This window comes from Eptatretus burgeri, chromosome 7 (assembly GCF_056783735.1).
Source record: "Eptatretus burgeri isolate ZD-2024b chromosome 7, Ebu_testis_v1, whole genome shotgun sequence".
NCBI lineage: Eukaryota > Metazoa > Chordata > Myxini > Myxiniformes > Myxinidae > Eptatretus > Eptatretus burgeri.
In genome coordinates this window covers 39,764,688-39,790,835 of record NC_140967.1, presented here as the reverse complement: position 1 = coordinate 39,790,835, position 26,148 = coordinate 39,764,688, and the positions used below count along the sequence as shown (strand labels likewise).

Sequence of the window (26,148 nt, the reverse complement as noted above, 5' to 3'; positions counted from 1 at the left end):
GTGGTGTGTCACCAAGCAGCAAGCGAGTGATTGCCAAGCCAGCCGTTCCTTATCAACGGTTTCTAATGGAGTGCTTGCTTGAGTGCTTAAGCCACTTGGCAAGCACTCTCCAAGAAACTTGGCAACTGAACACACCCCAGATTCATGACACGGCGATGAGGATAAACATCTATAGCATCATTATTTCAGCCATATCAATGAATTTGCCCCTCAAGGGGTGTGGTGGGAGGAGGCAGGGTTAGGGGTGGGAAGAGGGACCCAACATTGCTCGGCAACGCCTGGCACCCCTGCTAGTATTAAATAATTCTGGATGCCAGGCCATGTGTCCGATGAGGTTGAAATTTAAAACATATTCCCCATGACGAATAGATCACAACTGCAATGTTTCACATCGATTAACAAAATGTGTTGAGAACAAATTCTTTAAAGATTTTCGTTCAAACCAATATGGCTGCCAGACCATGTGACCGATTAATTATTTGTGAACACCCTGGTATCCCCAAGGCTTGGGGACCATGTGGGTGAAGTTCCCCTCAATCCGTCAAGCCCTTCTGGAGAAGATGATTTTTAAAGATTTGAGGGTAAATCAAATATGGATGTCAAACCATGTGACCTACGATGTCATAATTGGAGAACTTTTTGCTCCTAATGGATAGGCGATCATAGCTGTAACGTTTTGCCTCGATCTGTTCAGCCATTTCTAAGAGGATTTTTGAAGGTTTTTTTATTTATTTTTAAAATATGACTGCCAAACCACGTGACCGATGATGTCATAAACTTTTTTTCTGTTGACCAATTGATCCCGAGATGACCCTCAAAAATTTTCATACTGATCGGATATAGCGTTCTACGTATGCAATAATGACGTCATATCGAAGGCACCTATGACATCATAAAATATATATATATAAATATATATATATATATATATATATATATATATATATATATATATATATATATATATATACATCACAAATTCCCCATGGGAACAAGTTTAATTTTTTGCAATGGAGAGGTTCTGGAGATGCAGAAGTCCAACGTTTCTCCTTTTTTCCCAACATGGCTGCCACACCATGTGACCTATGACCACAATTATCATGAAAACATTCCACATGAGTCGTCACACCTATGGTGAAAATATCGTGTTAAACCACAAGTGGTTCGGACAGAGAAAAGGGAATAACAAAATGCAGAGACACACGTACGCACATAAGGGACCGATCGCTTAAACCCGCTTTTTGCTTTGAGAGCGTGGGCTTATGAAACTTTGTATATCCATTCATTATTAGGGGATGTATTAAATATTTAACGATTTCTTGGATTTGACCCCCGGTGTGGGGACAAAGTGTCACAGGAGTCAAAATAGAGGAAAATAAATTTAACTCAAAATTTGATATTAGTTCATTCCTGGTGGAACTTTTTGCCATCTATCAACTTTTGTGATGGTGCACCAATGACTTCGCTCTAGTTTTTTTATCCTGCAGCACAAGACCACAGATATGAAAAATGTTTCTTTACTCAACCACTAAAATCACGTCTGCCATCACACTGGACAAAATTACTTACTGTGTGGTGAAGCAGCTCATTGCAAGGTTTGAACATCGGCAAAGACACCATTTCATAATGAGAACACATATAACACATCATCATCATATACTGGGAAACGTAAGAAACTATGTATATAACGGTCACGTGGGTTGGCAGCCATATTTTGCTGCATTCAGATATCTGAATGCAGCAAAGTCCCACAATTCTCCTGTGCATCAGCATGAATTTTGCACAACCATTAGGAAAGACAGTTCATTTGCACATGTCAAGTTCAAAATGATACAAATTTGTGCAAAAATAAAAACCTTGGATTACATGCAAAAGAGGTAGGTTGATGCAAAATGGGACAACGGGTGAACAGCATTTGCACATTGACTACAGTTTACATCATTGATGGAGGAGTTTCATTTAATTTGATGTGGCCTAAAGTAGCAAAGGTGGGAAACTGACCCTGGGGGATTCCTGGTCAGAAGCCACTCCATTCTGAGTGGCTTGGTGCAAAGCCGCTTCCTTGTCATGTTCCCTGATGAATTAAGCACACAGCCAAAATGGTAACAAAGACATTCAGTCAAAACCTTCAGGATATATTCAAAGCAAGTAAATTCAGAAACTGCTACAAGTATTGTATGCCTTCAAGAACTAAAGTTGCATCATAAAACACAATGATAACTTAGGAGAAAAAAATTCAGAGACATTCAAAGCCAGTTAGTCAGGAAAGCCAAAACTAACCCCCTGAGTGTGACGACATTCTCCACCACACAGATTCATGAGTCTTGTGCTTTAATAACCGTTCATGTTCAATTTCAGTAACAGATTTATTGCTCCTATTGCCATACTTAGCAATAGATATGTGAAGTTACATAAATTAAATTATTGCAGCCATTGCCCCAGCAGCACCCAATGGGCCAATGGATCTTGATGTGCTGCACTGAAAAACCATCCCACATCATACAAAAACAAAACAAACAAATCTATTACTCGATACAAAATAATCAGTTATAACATTTGATGAGCAGACAGCATACTAGGAACATTCAAGATTACACCAAGAGCAAGTAGCACTCATAGAAGCTTTAACTGAAAAAGATGCTTTATCAACCAAATAAAACCATCCCATTTCATTTTTGAAGTGTCAAAACAAAACTAAACCCAAGGGCCCAATTTTTGTATGCAAAATCTAGGATCACAGAAGAGCAATATTTTAAAATATTATTGTGTTGCAAGTCTATTTGCATGCAGGAATCCATCAGCAGACTTCACACATGTATACCAACTGAGCGCTTCGATACAATGACACCCTTCTGATGATATGATATTTGGTGGTTAGGGAGGCTGACGGAAAAACTTTTTTTTTTTTAAGATGAGCAATGGGAAAAGGTCAAAAACATTTAAACAACAGTTCTTGGGAATACAATTTATTTTGATGTACAAGGGGCATCCATGGTGACTCGAGACTTCTCAAACAACAGTGATCCCTCCAAAAATAATAAAATCACACCTAACTATGGGTAGGCAGATAAAAATTCCAAAAGTAAGCAGAATGCTTCATTGCATCAAAGGCTGCTCATAACAAGTGTATTTGAAACTCGTGAATTTTAATCAATATCACAGTAAACAAATAAATAATCATTCTGCAAAAATATCACAAAATACCAAGTTAAAGTTGTGTTGCACATTTATGGTGCAGGGTTCATGATTTCTAGTACCCCCCTGGCTCAGCTTTAAAAATATCCTCCACTGAGCCTTATCCATTTACTGCAACCTCGACTGCACAGAAGGATACGAGTGCAGAGAATAAAAACAAATTGTTGTGAGAGGAAAGCATAAATAGGCTCACCGCTGTTTCTGAGCCTCAAGCTCAGCCTGCTGCCGAGCATTCTCAGCGGCAACTTTGTCTTCCTGCTGCTGGCGCCTCGCCTCCTCTTCTCGCTCGTGCTGTTTCCGGAGCTCAAGCAGCTCCATCTAGTGGGCATGCAATATGCAAAGCTAACCAGACAATACTTCTCATAATTACAGGTTACATTGCTTGAACCAGTGTGCAGCATGCAGCTACATGCATTGTATTAAATGTATAATAGGTCATAAAATGGTGCATCCTCCATAAGAATGCAGGTTTATCAGGACAGACCGTAGTAAGCCTCTTGAGTCCAGTGAATCGTTCCTCCCATGTGGAGGCAGACTTTTCAAATGCCTCGTGACGCTTCAGCAGTTGTTCAATCTCATCCACGCTCGATCCCACTTCCTGGCTTGCCAAATATGGCTCTTGTACAAACAGCCAGGCCTCAGCGACAGAAGCATCACGTGCAAACTGGTACACTTCAAAAACTGAGGCAAACAGACAGTTGGAAAAGGAGAGACAAGGGGGTCAAATAAAATTTATAGAATTTATTTTTGCAAAATGGCTGAAATAATCACTTCATAAGCCAATTAATCTTTTGAGACAAATAATTTTCATTAACATACTTTTGAAAATTCAGTTTGTACAATTCATAAGCAAATGAACGATGCTTTCATTAAAATTGTGCCATCATGTCAATGAAAATTGTACATTCCATTTTCACTGCATCTTGTTTACATCATTTTATCATTGCCATGAAAGATAATTGTTTTTCATCCACATACTGTTGGACCCCGCAATTCGTTGATTCACAGGTCACAAAGAGTGGCCTGCTTTGACATATGCACTTCGTGTATTTTATTTACATATTTTACACTTCAGGAATGGTCTGCTATATCCACCTGGGAAATTGGATATCAGCCAACACCACAGAATTACATAAAAATGTGAAAAAACGGATCCCTGTAACTGCAGCTCAATTACCTTACTGTACTTCGAATTATCAGCAAACTCATGGAATCCATCATCACACTTGATATAAAATCATTCCTTTTCTCCAACAGTCTTATCTCAGGTCATCAATTTGGATTCAGACCTGGTCACTCTAACTTGGACATACTGCTTCTACTCTCCCAACAATGGTGAAGGCCCTCAATATCAAACAAGAGATCAGGGCTGTCTCTGGACATATCTTGAGCTTTTGGTACAGTCTGGCATCCTGCCTTGGATTCCATAGGCAGACAGTTTGGAGAGGAAGGCCAACTACTCCACTCTTGGATTACTGACTTCCTCCACTGTCATAGACATGTGGCTATCAACGGAACCCTTTCAACCCCTCTCCCTGTCAAGGCTGGAGTACCCCAAGGCAGTGTTCTCTGCCCCATATAATACCTAATCTTCATCAATGATCTCACCAACTCTCTGGAAAATCTCTATCTCCCTGCTGATGACTCCACTCTCTGCCATGACATCTCTTATCCTTCTGACAGATAGGCAGCAGTGTCTTCCCTCTCCTCAGACCTTGAAAAAAAATCACAAACTTGTCAGTCATAATTTTGCTGAGGTATCCATATTGTCTACCCCTTGCGTTTTCTCTTACCCCTCATCGTTACCTGCATCCCTTGTTTGTCCATCTCTGACTTTCTCCCTCTGCCCTGCTTTTGTTGTTTCCCATTTCTCCTGATGTTCTCTTTTATGTTGTGTCCTAATTACCCTCGCCAAAGGAAAGGGTATTGCATTTGGGTCTGATTGTTTGTCTGTTTGTTCGTTTGTCCGCACAGAACTTTCATGTTTTTCTCTGCAACCACTTGTCGGATTGCAATGAAATTTTTACCATTGGTGCAACTACTCATGAAGAATGTGTTAATGATAATTATGACATCATAGGTCACGTGGTGTGCCAGCCATATTGGAAAAATGGAAAAGCTTTGGACCTCTGCATCTCTGAAACCACACCAATGAAAAATTGAAACTTGGCACATAGCAAGTACTCATGGGGAATCACTCTTCCACAAGACTAGACCATGTTAAATATATATATATATATATATATATATATATATATATATATATATATATATATATATATATATTTTTTTTTTAAAACAATGCCCTGACATTCACAGCATTTTTTAGAAAGGTATCCCCCTGTGAATAGCGGGGTCCAACAGTATATTCATTAATCACTGTTACATTGGATGTTTTAAAATAAAAAGCATTCTGTAATGTCCAGGACTCAGTCATTCTTATGCAGTGTATCCTCGCAATATGTCCAAGATACGTTCCAGAAACGTTGGACTTGCAACAAAACGACAGATAGTGGGGAATTTTTCCCCGAAATGAATTGATGTAATTAGTGGAAATGCATTCCGACACTTAGTTTACATCTACTACAGCACCACTCAAGTCCAACAATCTAAAAATACATATGAAACACACAAAAGGGGGGGGGGATATAACATCTCAAACAAATTTTAAAATCCAAACACCTTTTTATCTCACTTACCATAACTTTTAACTATTTTATAATGATAATTTAACAGTCTTACACCTTGAAAATTTCTAACTGTCTCTGTCACACTGCCTGCATCAGTCCTTCATCCTCTAAATTATCCTTCCCACTGGGCCACACGGTTTCCCCGATGGACCCATGATCCAGACTTTGTTCTTGCATCGCACCCCCTCCCCCATCCCCTATTTTACTCCCAAAGTTTTATTTTAAGTGTTTTATTTTTACTTTGGTCAAAGGTCAACAACTTAGGTGACTTAGAAAATCCTCAATATTCATCCAATTACCCATCATCCAGCTTTGTGTGTGCTAAATTTGGTTGCGATCATGCAAGTTGTTACAAAGATCTCCCCTCCACCTTTCACCCCAAAATTCCCCCCCCCTCCCCAATTTGGTTGATCCAAGATACTCCCCACATGGCCCTCATTATGTGTCAAGTTTGGTGGTCCTATAATGTTCCATTCTCAAGATACAAGGGATGGATAGACATAAAAATGAAGTGTGACAACACGGGCAGCTTTGCCTGATGCGAGACTGGTTAGCAAACATGCCGCATGTGGAACAAAAAAAACAAAACATTCAGTAATGCACATGTCAAAAGCACTCCAAAATGACAACTGAGTGGGAAGGAAGCCATTATGTTCAATTATACAGAGCCATTACAACATATGTGACTGTCATTAGAACTGGACAAAAGTTACTTTAGTATGGTTATCATAAATATATCTGTTGCAATTATTACACAATCTTTCAAAGCAGCATGGTTCAAACCTTGCAAGATGCTCAGATTTGTGAGGAGGTATGTTGGGTTCAGAGTTGCTAATTCCAGCACAAGTAATTAATATGGTACATATAATTTTTTTTATATCATTATTTAGTTATTGTGATTGATTCAAGGACAGGGGGAAAAAAAGCACCATATACTACTTCATCTCTTCAGAGCACCTTAAATGTTTGCAGAATCTTGTTGTCAAGGATGCATTTCTATTGATATACATGAATGAGGGGTAAATAAAAACAAAGCATGTTATATTTCAGTAAGGGGCAGATTTTTTACTTGAAGGTTTTTGAATTAGTTGAAAGTAACTATTGAAAATAACAGCTTGGTAGCAGTGTGCTAAATAGGAAATACTACCTCGCATTAAAAATGTTGAAAACTGCTTAAGATGTGGTCAGGTTACATGACAAAGTTTCCATTTCAACTTCCTGCAGCCTCGTGTTTGTGATAACTTTTGAGTTATGCGACTACTCAGACTTCCTTTTTGATTCAGCTGTAGCAACATTCACCTAAATTCTATGCAATATCCCCTTCACCTTTCCCCGAGGTCAGAAAACTAGATAAAAAGCTGTGCTCAGAAGACTTGAGCCTGCATTTTGGTTTTATGGAGGCCAAGGTTCGTAGAGGAGCTTGGAAAATGTTGAAAATGTCTTTTTTTTTAATGGAAAAGCCAGTAACATTGTGACTCATTTTTTTCTGGGTAAGTACTGCAACATTCCTTCCAACCTCTTCCTATCAATATCATCATAATGCAACAGTGCTTCCACCTTCATGTTACCCAGGTCAGTAAAGATTACTGCTCATTTCAGAAGACTGTGCCACAAGGAGGGATGGCATATGAAAGCAAGTAAATGCAAACATGGTCGTATAAATTTTAGAAGAGGGTCAAAGTCAGACAGAATTTTAAACTCAGTGAGGCACAGCTAATACTTTTATTTAAGTGTTGCTAAATATTTCTCTTTCTTTATTTTTTTGTGGGGGGATGGGAGGGGTCAGAGGGGAGGGAGGTTGGTGATCTGGATTTCCTCAACCCCCTTCCCCCATATAATATCTGAAAATGATGTTTTTGGGTAAGTACCCTGGCCAAGTTCAAAATGGGGTGTGATGAAGGGAAATACATTGCATGTGACAACTCAAAACCAAGTGATTATTTCAAATACTAGTTGTCATGAAGGTGTCGGCAAACTAGTTAAACAATGGATTCAATCAAATGAAAGTTGATAAGATCAATCTGTGAACAACTTAAGGGTATGTGACACCAATAGATTTTCAATGAGCATTGAAAAGAAATCCTTATTCATGAAGCATCATGCAAAAAATTTTCAAAAGATGATAAGCAATCACTGAAAGATGGAAATAGTTCTTCACTTACTGAGCTTCAGCCACTCTATTCTGTCCTCCCACTTGGTCACCATATCTTTCCGCTTGTCTGTCAATTGCTCGAGCTTCTCCATTATCTGAGCAGACCCAAGCAAATGCCAAATGCTGCATCATGTTGTGCAAACCCCCCACCCCCGGCACTATTTCATGATGTTCAATTGAAATATTTCAAACTTTTGCAGAGAACAAATAATGGAAAATTAAGCCCAACATAAATAGGTCTTAATTAATGTGAAACACAAATCTAAGAATTGCATAATCAGCATCAGAAATCAAAAATACAAAGAAAGATTCGACATTTTCCATTCATTAAAAAAAAAAGTTGTGAAAGAAGTTTTGGAGAAACACAAAATAATATGTTATGTATGACGAAAATTGAAATTTTTTTATCACATGTCAGTCTGTCTCATTTGTTTGTTTGTTTGTTTGTCTGAGTCAAATAACTTGCGAACTCTTTCAGCCATCTTCGTCAAACTTTACCAGAGGATTCCGAAGGACATACATGAGGCTGTCAGTGCTTTTTTGACTATACATATCAATATTTCTAAACTACTCAATATTCATCCAATTGACGAGAAATTTGAACAGGATTTGCATCTCAGGTCACTAAATTTGACTACCAATAATTTTCAAGACTACCAATATCAACATAGGCCGAATTTCTAAAATTGTCAATTTTCATCCAATTGACTTGATATGTGAAGAGTTGCATATTTACCTCCACCACTGAAGGTGAAGGAGGTTATGTTTTCACGTGTGTGTGTGTGTGTGTGTGTGTGTGTGTGTGTGTGTGTGTGCGTGCGTGCGTGCGTGCGTGCGTGCGTGCGTGCGTGCGTGTGCAGGATATCTCAAAAAGTTGGACAGATCCAGATGAAATTTTGTGAAAAGGTTGGGAGTGTGACAAGGACACATTGACTCAATTTTGATGATGATCCAAATCTGGATATGAGATTTATTAAATTTCGAAAGTGATTCTTCACCACTGAGAGATGGGGCCAAAAACAATATATTGCATGATATTTGAAAAATGTATTGGGCCCGATATGTTTTCATGGCTCAGGCATTGCGTGGCATAGGTATGCACTCTCCCAAGTGCCCTTCTAGTTGTTCACCTACTTCAACCATCAATTATTTTTTTTAACATAGGTAAAAAGGGGAACATCGGCCAAAGGTCAACACGGTGAGATTTCGAAAATCCTCAATTTTCATTTGATTAATTTGAAGAAGATTTATATTTCAGGTCACTGAAATATTCAACCACTAATTATGAGGTCAATATTGGCCAAAGGTCAACAACAACTTTGGTGAGATTTCTAAAATCCTCAATTTTCATGTCATTGACTTGAAATTTGAAGAAAATTTGCATATCAGGTCACTGAATTCAACCACCAATTGTTTTGAGGTCAACACCTTAGGTGAGATTTATAAAATCCACAATTTTCATCTAATTAATTTGAAGAGGATTTATATTTCAGGTCACTGAATTCAACCACCAATTATTTTTAAGGTCATCAATGTTGACCTGGAAAAAAAACAATTTAAGTGAGATTTCAAAAATACCCAATTTTCATCTCATCGACTTGAAATTTGAAGAAAATTTGCATATCAAGTCACTGAATTCAAGGAAGAAGTATTTTGAGGTCAACATCGGTCAACATCAGCCCGATTTCTAAAATTGTCAATTTTAATCCAATTGACTTGAAATTTGAAGAGGATTTGCATATTTAATCATTGAATTCAACCATTATTTTTCATATCAAATTTGTTTTACAGATTTCGCAAGTATTGTGCTATGCATGACATTTTTCTTGTTACTTGCGAAAGTCGAAGCTTTTTCAAGTTTATTGGTTAGTCTAATGCATTATTCTGTCTGTTTGTTATGATGAAAATGAAAAAAAATTCATCATATGTTGTTCTGTCTCATATGTATGTATGTATGTATGTATGTATGTATGTATGTATGTATGTATGTATGTGAGTGCGATAACTCGCGAACGCTTTCAGATATCTTAGTCAAACTTTACCAGAGGATTCCAAAGGAAAAAAGTGAGGCTGTCAAAGTTTTATGACATATATGTCAAAGATCAAGGTGACGGTGACATCATTTGCATGGTTTTTGTCATACCTGTCAGGCCTGACACACTCTTGTCTATTTGGTGATCAGCATAGAACGTGAGTAGAACATGAGTCGGTGGATAAATTACATACATTACAATTGCAATTATAATGATAATGGCAACCCATCCATTAATTGGGGCCATACTCTATGCAGATGGTTGGTGCTGCTTAAGCAGTCTCCTTGGCTATTGGGCACAATCCTGGACAGGTCGCCACTCCAACACAGTATAGCAGCATGCTGGCACTCATTTTGGCAACCTTGGAAGGATGACAGGCCGAGTTAACCCCACCTGGTATTAATTCAACAGCTGAGTGGGATTTGAACTCAGGACCCTAGGATCCCAAGCCCACCACCCAAACCATTAAGCCAACATCAGGCATATTGAAGAGGGAGTTAACAAATATATCAAAACAACATCTAATTTGTTATTTTGATAAAAGTCGTTCATTGTTGGGATTCTCCCTTACCTGCCCAGCGATAATCAGGGCGTTGCTAGCTTTTTTGAAGTGGGGGGGGGGGCGGGGGAGGGGTTCAAATTATAAACTGAGGCTGGAAGATGAGCCTGCACAACAGGTTGAGGCTGCACTACTGCCGACATGTCTGAAATAACCGCAGTGGAAGATACGCAGAGCACAATATGCAAGTCATGCACGCAGAATTTGCCGGTATTCGGATGTGCTTCCCGTTTATCATTGCCAAGGTTCTCAAGTATTATTTAATCCTTTCACTCAAAGATTTTTCTGAAAAATTAATAGAGGAAAAAAGGAGATTCAATCAACTGGGATCAAGAGCCATACACAAGTCCTGAAAGAGCCACAGGTTTCCAACCCCAACTTTAGACCCTTGAGACTGCCGAGATCCCTTAGACCAGTGGTTTTCAAACGTTTTTTAGTGGCGACCCAATTTCAGAACCTCTCTACATCGCGCGACCCAAAAGATTCAAAACCCAATTCATAATATACAAGATAAGATTTAATATGACACAAGAACATTTACTGTTTACTTTATTCACCATCGTCATGTTTTCATAGACGAGTAAACGGAGAATAGCCGACAGTATCCAAATATTACAGTGGAATGTTTCAGAAGTTTAGTCTGAATGACATTTAGATATATCAGTGAGAAGAATGAGCCTGTTTTTCAGAAACCAACTTCTCTATTCGTGGAGAAGTAGATGACAATGCCAGTATCATATCATGTTCCATTTCTAGGCGATTTCTGTACTTTGTTTTAATCACCACCATGGTGGAGAACGACTGCTCACAAAAGTATGATGAAGGATATGGCATGAGAACCTTAATGGCGCGCCGTGACAGGGTCGGGTACAATGGCAGCATTTTGTACCAGAATGTCGACAACGAATTCGTCTGTGCAAGGCTCCTGAATCCTGCTGGAGCTGTACAAGCTCTTCCTGTGCTGTATCATCTTCATCAGCAATCGAGTCCAGTGGAGCCGTGAAAGGGTCCCGAACCACAGAAAAGGACTGCGCATCCAGCTCAGGGAAATAGTGCTCGAACTGTTCAATGAGCAGCCGAAGGTGATGTGCTATCTCCCCAGAAAGACTGTCGAGCTCAGTATCATCGTACTGGCAGGGTGTTAGATGCTCCACCAGATGGGGGAAAAAGGCTGAAGAGCTTAACAGCTGCTTTGTCTGCCAGTAATCCGCTAATTTTGTCGTGAAAAATCATGAGGTTGGCGTCTTTGCCTTGGAGGGAGCGGTTGAGGACATTGAGACGTTCAAAGATGTCAATGAGATAGCACAGTTCTGACAGCCAAGAGTCCGACTCAAGCAACGCTACCCATGCCGTTTTCCCTTGTGTGCGTAGGAACTCCTTTAGTTCATCTTTGAGCTCGTAAACGCGCAGAAGAAGGTTTCCTCGAGATAACCATCTGACTTGAGTGTAGAATAGTAAATTCTTATGGTCAGCGTCCATCTCCTGGCAGAATAGCCTGAATAACCTAGTGTTGAGGGCGCTCAATTTGATGTGATTCACCATTTTTACGACTTCTGAGAGCACGCTCTGCAAGGTTTCTGGCAAAGTACGAGAGGCGAGCGCTTCTCGGTGAATCATGCAGTGTACCATGGAGGTCTGAGGAGCCACCTCAAGCAATTTAGCCTTGAATCCAGAAAGCACTCCTAACATTGCTGGCGCGCCTTCTGTTGTAGAACCGAGCAACTTTCCGAAGTCCAGATCATGGTCACGATAAAACTGCTCTACTGTCCCAAAAATGTCCTCACCTTTGGTGGTGGCCTCCAATGGTTTGATGAGCAGAGGCTCATCGACAAAGTTATCAGCCTTGATGAAGCGGACCCAGACGATGAGTTGCGCGTATGATGTGATATCAGTGGACTCGTCCAACTGTATGGCATGCCCCGGCGATTCCTTGATCTTCTGTACGACCTGAGCCATTACGTCCAGACTCATATCTTCAATTCTGTGTTGGATGGTGTTCTCAGAGAGGGGTATAACTGCCAGTTTCTTCACCACTTCCTCCCCAACCATCAGAGATACCATGTCCTTTGCACATGGCTGCACGAGTTTTTCTGCAATGCAGTGAGGCTTTTTAGTCTCGGTAACATGGAGCGACACTTGATATGAGGCCTCTAATGCCCGAGAATTGGTCTGATGGCATGTACCCTCTCTGTCAAGACACGTATTCTTGAGTGCAAAAAGGTTCCTCTCAAAGAACGCTCTCTCCTTATCCTGATAAGGCGCATGTTTTGTAGTCAAATGCCTCTGCAACTTATTTTGTTTCACTGACTCTGTAGAAAGCACTTCAAAACAAATCACACACTGAGGCCTCTGTGCCCCACTTTTATCCACCACATAGTAAAATCCAAGGTCCAGAAATTTATCCTGGTAAGAACATTCTCGAGATTTGCTGGTGGCCGGTGCTGCCATCACAAATAAGGTCTCGAGTCGTACGTGGAGACGTGAATGATAGAGTCAGAGTCTGAGTCTGAGAGGCCATGGATCAAACCACTAATTTCCCGCCAAAATGAACTGCCCTTCAGCGAGCCCACACATCGGCTGGATCCCATTCCAAGCGGCATGTTGCGCTGGTTCCCATACTTTGAAGGAACTGTTTATATTACATCTCATAAAAGCGAACACCGATCGCAAATGGACAATTTTTTTTTTCGCTGCAAGCGGACGCCTGCGACCCCACAGAATTTGCTCGGCGACCCCACTTGGGGTTGCGCCCCCGGGTTTGAAAAACCAAGCCTTTGACCTTTGAAGACCCTTTAAGACTAGACATTTTACAGGATGTTCGACATTTACATTACTTAGACCCCTTGAGACCATAAGACCCTTTAGAACCCGAAGACCGTACAGACCTCTAAGATTTAAAAATACCCCATACACTCTTTTGTACACTTTTAGACCTTTAGAGCTTCGCACCTTTCAGACTTTTTAAACTCTTTTTAGACCTTTTAGAGCTATTTACACAATTCCGACCCTTTAGACCTTAAATTACACCCTTGAGACCAGTTCGACATTTTAACCGATTTGGACCTTTAAAACTTTTCAGACCGTTCATTTTGTACATCCTTCCATTTATTTGTCACACAAAACAAGTTCTGGCAAGGGTCTGCAATCTCCGATTGCTCTTTCTAGTTCGTATTTGATTTGGAATTAGGAATAATCGACTAACATGAAACAAATGTATTTTATTCTCTTATGGTAAATATATTTACAATATAACTACAGGTAAGTCTTTCTTCCTCTTCTTAAGTCGGCCCTGAGGCCGAACTCAGATGACATTGATCCTCAGCTTCCAGTTCTCTCGATCAAGCATTGCTGTGTGCAGTTCTCCTCCAGGCCCGTATCCATCTTCAACATGGAAGGCTGAAGTGGGGCAGACCAGCTCTCCACCACATCAACATGTTGAGCAGTCCAGCGCATAACATTGGAAACGGATTCGTTTTTGCAGTGGTAGCAGTGCCCCGAGACATCTTCTAATTTTAACAGGCTGTTCCGCTCTTTGTACAACTGGACCGCCTTTCTTTTGTTCTCTTGCTCTTATGTCTCCAAGTTTGTGGATAGTCCTTGCAGAGACTGTTCAATCTCACCATTTTCTCCAGGACTTCAAGTAAGCTGTGCATCACCATCTCATGTCATCCCCCATCCCTACCTGCAATATTTTCTTCCACAATTAACATGATCGAACCGAACCCTCTTCCTTGCAGGTTGTGGTGTTTTTCTCCCCTTCTCCCCCCCCCCCCCAATTTTGCTTGTGCTCACTTGTTGCCCCATTGTCATTATGTTGCCTTTTTACCCTGACGTCAACTCGCTATTCCATGAACCAAGATTTTGTAAACAAAATAAATCCTCAGCTTTCAGTCCTTTCGATTGATGGATCGAGAACTGGAAGCTGAGAGACGGATGCTGTACTCGACTTCTTTGTTCACAGACCAATGGACATTAAAAGCTGAACGAAGAAGTCAAGTGCAGTATCCATCAAGTCCCCTCTCGTGGGTCATGGTGAGGATCCATGTTTCACTTCCATAAAGCAGGACGGAGTCAACTATTGCCACGAACTGTCGTTACTTAATACACCGAGTGTCGACTTCCATATTTGTGAAAGTTTGTTGCAAGTTCTCTCTGCTGCAGCTTTCCTTTGTTTGATATCCTGAGCAGTTGTGCCAACCCAGGAACCAAAATACTTTAAATCATTGAATGTCTCAAGTTTGAATCTATCGTTTGATATGATTGAGACCAATCTGAATTGGTTGAATGCAATCACTTTAGATTTATTAGCATTTAATGTTCGCCCCATCTTAATGGTGCTTGTTTAGACTCTCTTGAGAAGTTATTGGGCTTGCTTAATTTATTGTGACAACCAGTCGACCATATGTATGAAGTTATACATCGATCTTTTAAGCGGTTAATATGGAGAAGATGATTTTTAAATGTTTTTACTTTCAATCCAATATGGCCACCAGACCACAAGTGGTTGTAGAGAAAGACATTTTAAAGCAAAACGACACAGAAGGGGACAGACAAACAGACAGACATGGGTGTTACAATAGTCTCGCAACCACTTTGGGGCATAACTTATAAGTTATAACACGATGTCATCGGCAAAAATCGAGATCAGGAAGAACCTCCAATTTGACTCAACTCTTTCTTTGTTCTAGTTTGAACACCATTTCCTCCTCTTTTCATTTGATAGTGTTCCTGAGTGCGCAATCAAGCACTGTGACAAACAGGTATGGGGAAAGTTTCTCTCCCTGTTGTACTCCAGCTAGAATTTTGAAAAGCTGCATTGCTCTACTGGGTGGGAGTATGTGAGCTGTTTATCCAGGTTTGAAATCTCGTTCAATATACCATAAACTGTCATCCTGGTGTTTCCCATAAAGGGTGGTGCACCAATGTGTATGCCGTCCATGAGAAGGACCCGTCTGCCAATATTGACTGTTGGTAGAGTTGAAAAATATCGATGATCTTTTTTGTAAAGAGTCAGCGAGTTATCAGCACCCTGAACAAATTACAGAAGGGTGGAGGTTGGAGGAGGAAGGGGAAGGGTGGAGGTGGGAGGAGGGTGGGGAAGGGTGGAGGTGGGAGGAGGGTGGGGAAGGGTGGAGGTGGGAGGAGGGTGGGGAAGGGTGGAGGTGGGAGGAGGGAGGGGAAGGGGCGAGGATAGGCGGATGTACGGGAAGGGATGCGGGTGGGAGGATGTAGGGGAAGGGGAGGATGGGAGAATACAGTGGAAGGGGTGGTTGTTTTAGGATACAGGGGAAGCAGTGGGGTGCAAGGAGGGAGGGAAAGCGTGGGAGTCCAGAGGGAGTGGGTGGGATGAGGGAGGGTAGGGGGTAGGAGGAGGGACGTGACATTGAAAGGGTACCACTGCTATTAGCTATATATTTTAATTGTGATGTGACTTTTCAGCATTATGTCACTATTGTTATGTGTCACTTGTAAGTTGTAAAAGTCAGAAATAACAACAGCAACAACAAAAAAACCTATGATGTCTGTCAATTTTTTTTATCCTCCCCCCCCCCCCCACACTGGAAATTTTACAAATCACACCCTGCGCGAAGGACACCATGCGAATTTTAACGTCCACCAACGAATGCTGGCAGATGGGATGCCTGTTGAAGATACATCCTAGGGATGGTACACACATCAAAGAATCACCCCGCCTGTGAAACACCAGTTTATAGCTGGGTCAGGAATCAAACCCAGGCTAGACAGCTGTGAGGCGAGTGTGCATACCTCCAGGCCACCCTGCCAGCCCTGAAAGCATAATTCATCAAGTTTTGTTCATGTTAATATTAATATTGTTGTTAAATCCACAATTCCCCTGGGTTTCTTGGCAAGTTGACATTTTCTGACGAGGCAACTTCTACATCAGTGGAAAAGGCAACTACCAAAATTACCGCATTTGAGGGACAGAAAAAACCTCAGGAAGACTGGCGGCATGAAAGAGACTCAACAAAAATCAATGTCTGGCTTTCTCTCAAGGAGGCATGCGTCATTGGTCCTTTCTCTTTTTTTTGGAAGAAGCAACAGTCAATGATGAATGTTACTTTGCAAGGTTTTGGAATTTCCTCGTTCCCGAACTTAAACAATTAAATCTTTCACATATCAATTTGTACCAAAAGGACTCGGACATTCTCGGACACTCTTTTTCTCTCTCTTTTTCTCTCTCTTTTTCTCTCTCTTTTTCTCTCTCTTTTTCTCTCTCTTTTTCTCTCTCTTTTTCTCTCTCTTTTTCTCTCTCTTTTTCTCTCTCTTTTTCTCTCTCTTTTTCTCTCTCTTTTTCTCTCTCTCTCTCTCTCTCTCTCTCTCTCTCTCTCTCTCTCTCTCTCTCTCTCTCTCTCTCTCTCTCTGTCTCTGTCTCTGTCTCTGTCTCTGTCTCCCCCTCTCTCTCTCTCTCTCTCTCTCTCTCTCTCTCTCTCTCTCTCTCTCTCTCTCTCTCTCTCTCTCTCTCTCTCTCTCTCTCTCTCTCTCTCTCCAGACTGTTGGCGGACTCTCTCTCTCTCTGGGCGAGGAAAAGCTCTGAAGTGCTTTGGACTCGGGTTGCCTGCTTGGTGCCTGCCTGCTCACATGTACATTTACCTATGCATTAGTTCCTGCCTGTGCTGGATTAGTGCTATGCTGCACTCCAAAGGTCTAAAAGTGTACAAAAGAGTGTATGGGATTAGTGCATACAGTAAAGCTACATTCGGCTATCCTTGTCGGTAGATTCATCAGGGCTGTGGGGTTCTTTAATTGCCGGTGCGTACGTAAATTAAGAGGAGATGTGGTAACCTCCTGGGCTTCTACACTCCTGGCGAGCACATTGGTCGTTCGAGACCCATGACAAACAGTATTAATATTGAGTAAAGTATTAATTGTGAAGGAAAATTATTTGAAAAGTTGCATATTCTTGTATTAATCTGTCAATTTTAATGGCCTTTATAGATTGATAAACACCAATGTGCAGTGTAATGAAAAGTGGTACAATTTAATAATCTTGCATTGCTGTCAGATATCACAGGCAGTAGCTTATGCTCGAGTAGTATATTGTGTGCGCTACTCCCATAACACAAGGTGGGCTGCTTATACGGCTGTCAATGGCAAATAGGTTGAGAACCATTGGCCTGAACCATCTGGTCATCATGGTGTGGCCATATTCTCACCAACACACATGCTCATGTGACCCAAGAAAAATAAAACATGACATGATGCACAGTCACAGTAGTCACAGTATTTGATAAAGGCTAAAAAAAAATGCACTGACAATCACAAGTATTATTGGTTTTATGTTGTGAATGCAACAATATGCTCACTATGAATAGATTTTGAATGTGGTGAAAGTAAATATCTTTGAACTTATGTCCTTTATAATGCAGAGGCTGGAATAATACATGCCTGTGCTAATATGTGGCTCCAAACAAAGCAGAACAGTACTGGAGGGTAGATGTGACAGTTTGCCACTAGTAAAATTTATATTTGTAACACAAATGTTAAAGATTGAAAGAAATTTGTTAAAATCATAAAGTTATCCTTTAAAATGAAAATATTTCTAACTGAATGACAACACATACTCACCTCATCAGAAGCGTAATGATTATTGGCAAGAAGAGATTTTCCCAGTTCGATGGCAGCCGTGAAGTTGTCATTGCGAGTGTCAATTTCAGCCTTAATGCCGTGGTGACTGTTCATTACCAACTCCACCGATGATACATCCCTGGTAATACAAACAAGCCAGTTACAATACTTAAAAAAAAACTCAAATCAAGCAATGCCAGTAACAATTGCATAGACCAAGATAAAATCAAATCTGTCTGTATGTATAATCAATAATCGGTGTGACCCCCTTTTGACTTGAGAACTGCCTCAACTCCATTTGGGATCGATTTAATTTGTTTAAAGATGATATTTGAGTCAATCTTTTCCCAACAGAGTTTTAATGCACTCCAGGGCACAGTCAGACTGTTAACGTAAATTCTATCTTTATAACTTTTATAAATTAAAGAACAGGGTTACACATCTTCGATATTAATGACAAATTTGTATTTGAAACGGTGATTCGAGAAAGACTGGCATTGATTTAAGGTGTGTGTGTATGTGTGTATGTGTGTATGTGTGTATGTGTGTATGTGTGTATGTGTGTATGTGTGTATGTGTGTATGTGTGTATGTGTGTATGTGTGTATGTGTGTATGTGTGTATGTGTGTATGTGTGTATGTGTGTGTGTGTGTGTGTGTGTGTGTGTGTGTGTGTGTGTGTGTGTGTGTGTGTGTGTGTGTGTGTGTGGGTGTGTGTGTGTGTGTGTGTGTGTGTGTGTGTGTGTGTGTGTGTGTGTGTTAGAATCAAACCCGGCTGATACATTCGCCAAATTTACGTGCCCAGGGTACTAAGATCAGGTCATGAGCATAAAATAATTACGACTTTTGATTTTTTCGCCTGGACACAGAGAATAGTGTAAGCGGTTGAATCACTGACCCCTGCCGGAGGGAGTGGGTATCGACATCTTTTTTTTTTTGCTCCCGGTGGAGACAGATATTACTATTACTTAAAGGAGATGTGTGCGTCTGTCCATCCGTCTATCACACGAAGAAGAAACGGGACCTCAAGCAGGGAGGGGGTTTTGACACCATTTTTCCCTCCCGGTGAGAGTTGGGATTACTGGTGAGAAGAGAAACGAATACCTGTAGAATCATTCTGAATCCAAAACAGGTAAACACTTCTCCAAAATGGAGTTGGTGATAGCCCTTTACAATTTACATTGTTTGGCTGATGGTATGGACTTGTGTGCAGGAGTGTGGTGATACTTGTGTTTCCTTGCACAAAATAAGCAACTCTCGATATACATCGACAAGTCAATAAACCAATGTCACCCGCAGGGTGACCTGTATCTTGCCAAAAGGTGACCACGTGTGACTTCTTTAAGGTCACACTGAGGTGAACAGAGCTGCTATCCACCAGGAGCGACTCCTTGAGGAATATCTGCCTACGAGAGATTCCGATGAGAATCGTTCTACAGAGTAACCATGAAAAATATGTGTTTGCCTCATAACGTCACCAAATGACGTCATAATGTCTCAAGCTTGACATATCTAGAAAGCACTCATCGAGGTGTTCAATTTGAGGTACTACACGATATGGTTCCTAAAACTTGAAAATTTGACCTTGGGGTCAAATATGTTTGACCTCAGGCGCGAACCATGAAGGTCAAGGCCAATCGCCACCAAAAACTAATCAGCTGAGCGCCAGACCATATACTACATTCCCATAAAGTTTGGAGACGATTAGATTAAAATTACTCAAAAAATAAGGGTTTCGTCGACTCCCCTGATTTGCAACAAAGTGACCTTGACCTTGACCTTCAAAATATTTATGCGCTGAAAGGGACCTCTATAGGCCTCTGATATGTAAAGTTACAAAAATTTCCAATGATAACTGTGCTCTGCAGAATTTTTTATACGTGATTACAGACAAACAAACAAACAAACAAACAAACAAAAAAACATACAAGCTGACTAACATATCTTGCAAAAACTTTGTTTTGGCAAGATAAAAATGCACAAATCTTGTATAGGATAAAACTAAAATCGACTTTGTATGGGACAATAAATCTTTATCTATCAATCCAAGGTACTAGTTTTCAGGTACTCAAAATTTATACAATACGAGTTGTCTGCAAATAATAGTTGGTAAGTTTTTAATCGGTGTTGGAAAATATTTAATGCATTATTTATTTTACTGGAAACACAGGGTTCAGAAACACAGGCAAGGGTCAGAAAATTACGTGCACTGTGCCACGTGCACAGGCAAAAATTGCAAGTCCTCTCTCCACCCTCGTGGGGAATTTTTTTGTGCTCATGACCTGCTCCTGAGGACCCTGAGAACAAGTATGATTTTTAAAGGAAATCACCTCAGCAGTTTTTGATTCCATAAAGTTTCGACATATACAGAGATGTCCCAAATTTTAGCAAGATATTTAAAAGATGTTGATGTTTCTGAACTTCAGAAATCACTGTATTTTGGCAGGAAAAACATCAAGAGACCTGAATGAGTTATGTCTGTTTCAATTAGTTCAAATGTAGATATTTTAGGCTTAGGGGATGGTATTGAACATGGAAAAATGGTGAAAAAAAAGATAAAGTAAAACCCATCTATATATTAATACTGAAGGACCAATTTTGTGCTCCTCCTAGCGGTCGCGTCACGTTTTTCTCGGTACTGTGACCTGGACTGAAAGAAACTTCGTACCTGTAAGAGTGCATCGCACATAGTGGCAATAGTCAACCTTCAACTTTGAAGCAGAATAAACACTTTTCGTTTTACATTCGTTTACATGGCAATATGTGACGTCACTGCTGAGAGGAGTCAGGACGTCATGACATCATCGGTCATTCGCTGACGTCATTACGTTTGTCGTCGACAGACCGTTACCGCTGAGAGGTGCAATTCCACAACTCGAAAATAGCGTCTGCAATGTAAAACTCTCTTCTGCACATGCTGACTACCTCAGAATGTGAATTTGACACAAAAAATGTAATAAGAAACATTGTATCTGTATATTAATACTGAAGGACCAATTTTGTGCTCCTCCCAGCGGTCGCATCACGTTTTTCTCGGTACTGTGACTTGAGAAGTTTTGACACGGTGTTTGTACGTCAAAGTAGACATGTGCACAAATCAGGGGACTTCTTCACAAGGAATAGTGTGCACAAAAAATGTCGAGTACAAGGACGTTTTGTAGGCCTCATTAGGTAAGGCCATGGAGTACATCGACTGGGATCCGGCTCTTACAAGAGCCGCCACTGGTTGTCATATTGGGCTCATGGAACGGAATCCGTCTGTGATGAGGTTTCGGCTAGTCTATATATTAATACTGAAGGACCAATTTTGTGCTCCTCCTTGCGGTCGCATCACGTTTCTCTCGGTACTGTGACCTGGACTGAAAGAAACTTCGTACATGTAAGAGTGCATCGCACATCGTGGCAATAGTCAATCTTCAACTTTGAAGCAAAATAAACACTTTTCGTTGAGACGGGGGGGCGAGGAGTGAAGAGGCGGGGGCAGGGGATGAAGAGACGGGGGCAGGGAGTGAAGGGGCGGGGGGCAAGGTAAGCAAATTTTGGGGCGGGGGGTAAGCAAATTGAAAGCGGGAGACGGGGGGAAATGTGGCGGGGAATCAAGATACGGGGGGCGGGGTATGAAGAGGCGGGGGCAGGCCCGGGGTAATTAAATTTTTGGGCGGGGTAAGCAAATTGAAGGGGTGGGGGAATGGGGCAGGGGCGGGGGATGAGTAGGCGGGGGCAAGCACGCCCTGTCCAGTCCATGTCCCTCGAGTGTGGGTGAGCTGGTGAGGGTGGTTGAATTAACGGAATCCGTCTGTGACGGGGTTTCTGCTAGTTTAAAATTAAACAACAAAAAAGATAAAGTAAAACAAACAAACAAAAAAAAAACATAAAAAATTAAAGTACAGTAAATTTGATGCTGTTTTGTTTCATATGGTTTTGACTTGACACATCATTTTCTGTGTACCGTTCTGTTTTTACGTAGGCCCAGTTTACAGAATATTTTTCTACTGGTGCGGGTTTTCTGCTTCTTCCACCATGGTGGAATGTGCATCCAGTGGCGCTGATGAATAAAATTTCAAATTCATTATCTGCATATTCTCACTGTTACATGGCATCTATTTTATGTCGAGAAACTTTCAGATTTCAGTACAGGTTTGAAGACAAAATTAATTTAAACCGAAGTGGAATTTTGTCATGTCCATTTCATGTATCATATCAGTTACCCTGTATTTTGTCATTCCAAGGAATAATGCAATGTCCTGTACAGATGGCATTTCATCTAATCCAGATATGCATGTCGTACAGTCAGCCTCGGACCAAGTATGCAAGGACCAATAGATCACAAGTTAAAACTAGAGCGAAGTCTATGGCATGCCATTGCAAGTCCCCACACTTCCCCCTAAAGCAGAGTTGAAAGATGGCAAAAAGTTCCACCAGGAATGACGCAATACCAAATTTTAAGTTAAAATTTTTTTCTGTTCTGACCCCTGTTAGCCCATGCCCCCCTGGGGCATGGACCAGAGGTCAAATCCCCAAAAATCATTATACATTTCATGCATTCCCCAATGTTGATTGAAAATGCAAAGTTTCATCAAAATATGCTTGAATATGTGTCTGCAATTACATTTTTTGGTATTTGACCTTTTTTACCCTGGGCTAGGGGGCAAAAATGATATTGCTCTTGCACCTTCATGAGATGTGATCATAACTACCAACTTTGGTGAATTTCCGCATAACCCTTTAGCAGGAGATAGCATGATGGACAGACAGACAGATGGAGCAGATTACGATATTCTCCCATTTTTTTTTTCTTCAACAGCATGGGGATAAAGATGGAAAAAAAGTTCCAGCAGGAATGACCCAATTTTAAATTTTGAGTTAAAATGTTTCTGTTTTGACCCATGTGACCAAGTCCCCACCCCCTGGGGCATGAACCAGGGGTCATATCCAAAAAAATTAATCATTCCACATTTCAGGTGTCCCCCAATATTGATTGGATATACCGTACAAAGGTTTCATGAAAAATGATTGAAAATGTGCCCGTAGTTTTGGCAATTGACTTTTTGACCCTGCCCGGAGGAAGGGTGAAAAGTGATACTGCTCTTGCACCTTTTTGCCATGTGGTAATAACTACCAAATTTGGTGAATTTCTGCACAACGGTTTAGGAGACAACATGACGGACCAACAGACAGGACAAATAGAAGCAATAACAATATCTCCCTGATTATCTTGCCAAAACGAAGTTTTTGCAAGATATGTTAGTCAGCTGGTATGTTTTTGTTTGTTTGTTTGTTTGTCTGTAATCACGTATAAAAAAATTCTGCAGAGCACAGTTATCATTGGAAATTTTTGTAACTTCGCATATCAGAGGCCTATAGAGGTCCCTTTCAGTGCACAAAATTTTCAAGGTCAAGGTCAAAGGTCAAGGTCACTGTCGCAAATCAGGGGAGTCGACGAAACCCTTATTTTTTGAGTAATTTTGATTGGATCGTCTTCAAACTTCATGGGAATATAGTTCATGGTCTGGCGCTCAGCTGATTAATTTTTGGTGGTGATTGGCCTTGACCTTCATGGTCAGCGCCTAAGGTCAAACATATTTGACCCCAAGGTCAAATTTTCAAGTTTTAGGAACCATATCGTGTAGTACCTCAAATTGAACACCTCGATGAGTGCTTTCTAGATATGTCAAGCTTGAGACATTATGACGTCATTTGGTGACGTTATGAGGCAAAAGCATATTTATCTTGCCAAAACGAAGTTTTTGCAAGATATGTTAGTCAGCATGTATGTTTTTTTTTTTTGTCTGTAATCACGTATAAAAAATTCTGCAAAGCACAGTTATCATTGGAAATTTTTGTAACTTCGCATATCAGAGGCCTATAGAGGTCCCTTTCAGCGCACAAAATTTTGAAGGTCAAGGTCAAAGGTCAAGGTCACTTTGTCGCAAATCAGGGGAGTCGACGAAACCCTTATTTTTTGAGTAATTTTGATCAGATCGTCGTCAAACTTCATGGGAATATAGTTCATGGTCTGGCACTCAGCTGATTAATTTTTGGTGGCGATTGGCCTTGACCTTCATGTTTTTTTTGTTTTTTTTTGTCTGTAATCACGTATAAATCACTCTGCAGAGCACAGTTATCATTGGAAATTTTTGTAACTTCGCATATCAGAGGCCTATAGAGGTCCCTTTCAGCACATAAAATTTTGAAGGTCAAGGTCAAAGGTCAAGGTCACTTTGTCGCAAATCAGGGGAGTCGACGAAACCCTTATTTTTTGAGTAATTTTAATCTAATCGCCTCCAAACTTTATGGGAATGTAGTATATGGTCTGGCGCTCAGATGATTAGTTTTTGGTGGCGATTGGCCTTGATCTTCATGGTTAGCGCCTGAGGTCAAAGATATTTGACCCCAAGGTCAAATTTTCAAGTTTTAGGAACCATATCGTGTAGTACCTCAAATTGAACACCTTGATGAGTGCTTTCTAGATATGTCAAGCTTGAGACATTATGACGTCATTTGGTGACGTTATGAGGCAAACACATATTTTTCATGGTTACTCTGTAGAACGATTCTCATCGGAATCTCTCGTAGGCAGATATTCCTCAAGGAGTCCCTCCTGGTGGATAGCAGCTCTGTTCACCTCAGTGTGACCTTAAATAAATCACACGTGGTCACCTTTTGGCAAGATACGGGTCACCCTGCGGGTGACATTGGTTTATTTTTTTGTTGTTTGTTTTGTTCTTTTAAAACAGCATGGGGATAATGAATATTTGACAGCTCTGGATCTGAGTTTATGAACATGGAGTGCTCAAAATGGAATGTCAGTTACCGAGGAATTGCCCAAAATATGCCATGTCCATTAAATTCCACGCAGAGATTCACTTTGAGTAATCCTTGGCAGAATTTTCTTGCCTGGTTACTCTTCATGCCAGTCATACATGCCATTTTATGTATTTGGGGGCACTGCTCATCATTAAGATCTTCATCAGTCTGTTCGATGCATTAGGTGATAAGATAAACTGACATCACATTGCTCAACCATTGATTCAACACCAGAATAATTATCAGGAGTAATTGGAAGTGGGTTACTGGAAACTAATTTTTTTATCGTTTTTTTGCGTGGCTCCCTCATCCACACAACAAATAGCTCCGTTTATTTAGTTTTTCTACAGGGTTAAAAGCTCATGGAACAGTTGTAACACAAATCACGAACACACATGCAGATGAGTACATGTGATGCACCGGCCTTTTACTTCAGACAAACAGAGCCAGTGAGCTTGGGAGAAATGATGCAACTTCCCGGGGCCAATGGATATGGCAGACGTCACTTTTCTCTCTGCTCAAAAGCGATGCAATTAAGGAAGAATTTTCTACTCCCTGTGATTTCCAACCTACAGGGTTTATCCGTGATTATCATTTAAATGCTGAACATCAAGCAATGAAGCAGCATGTACCATTTGAAAATTTTTGGTATGACTTGGCACGGAATCTAATGGCCTCCCAGGCTCAGAACAGAAGCTCTAACCATTAAACCAAGACTTTATATTCCCCACTTCAGACAGTAAACTCCCGTTTAGATTGGTGCTAGAGTACGGCTCATTCCCATATTACCTTGCTATTATCCACCCCACCACGACTTCACATAGTTATTTTGTGCTGCCATTTTCATGAGTAGGGAATCCGCCGGAATGATGTGCGGTGACATAATCAGTCCAAAACACCACACCCGAATGCCATTTGAAGCCGATCGTACAAGAATGACATTCACCAAAGCCTTGAAAATGGAACATTTATGGGATTTGTGCGATCATATTGAGGATAAAAGAAGCAGGGCATTTTTACCTGTTTTTTTACAGATCTCAAAAGTTGTATAGTGTTTTTTTAATGAAAATAAATCAAGGAACATCAAGCAAGATTGAATTTTTTTTGTCCACCTCATTTTAGTTTT

The 26,148-nt window shown here is 40.7% G+C and overlaps 1 protein-coding gene across 3 annotated transcripts in view; it reads right to left on the bottom strand.

Annotated features, from left to right (window-relative positions):
- Positions 1–26,148, bottom strand: part of SPTBN1 (spectrin beta, non-erythrocytic 1) — a 300,241-nt gene that overhangs the window by 27,352 nt on the left and 246,741 nt on the right. For all 3 annotated transcript variants that reach the window (XM_085888100.1, XM_085888098.1, XM_085888099.1), the window contains 5 exons: positions 18,217–18,355; positions 8,048–8,132; positions 3,680–3,876; positions 3,389–3,513; positions 2,002–2,074 (listed from right to left, as the gene is read on the bottom strand). In XM_085888100.1, coding sequence (XP_085744226.1) covers positions 2,002–2,074; positions 3,389–3,513; positions 3,680–3,876; positions 8,048–8,132; positions 18,217–18,355 — 619 coding nt within the window. The remainder of the gene's footprint in view (positions 1–2,001; positions 2,075–3,388; positions 3,514–3,679; positions 3,877–8,047; positions 8,133–18,216; positions 18,356–26,148) is intronic.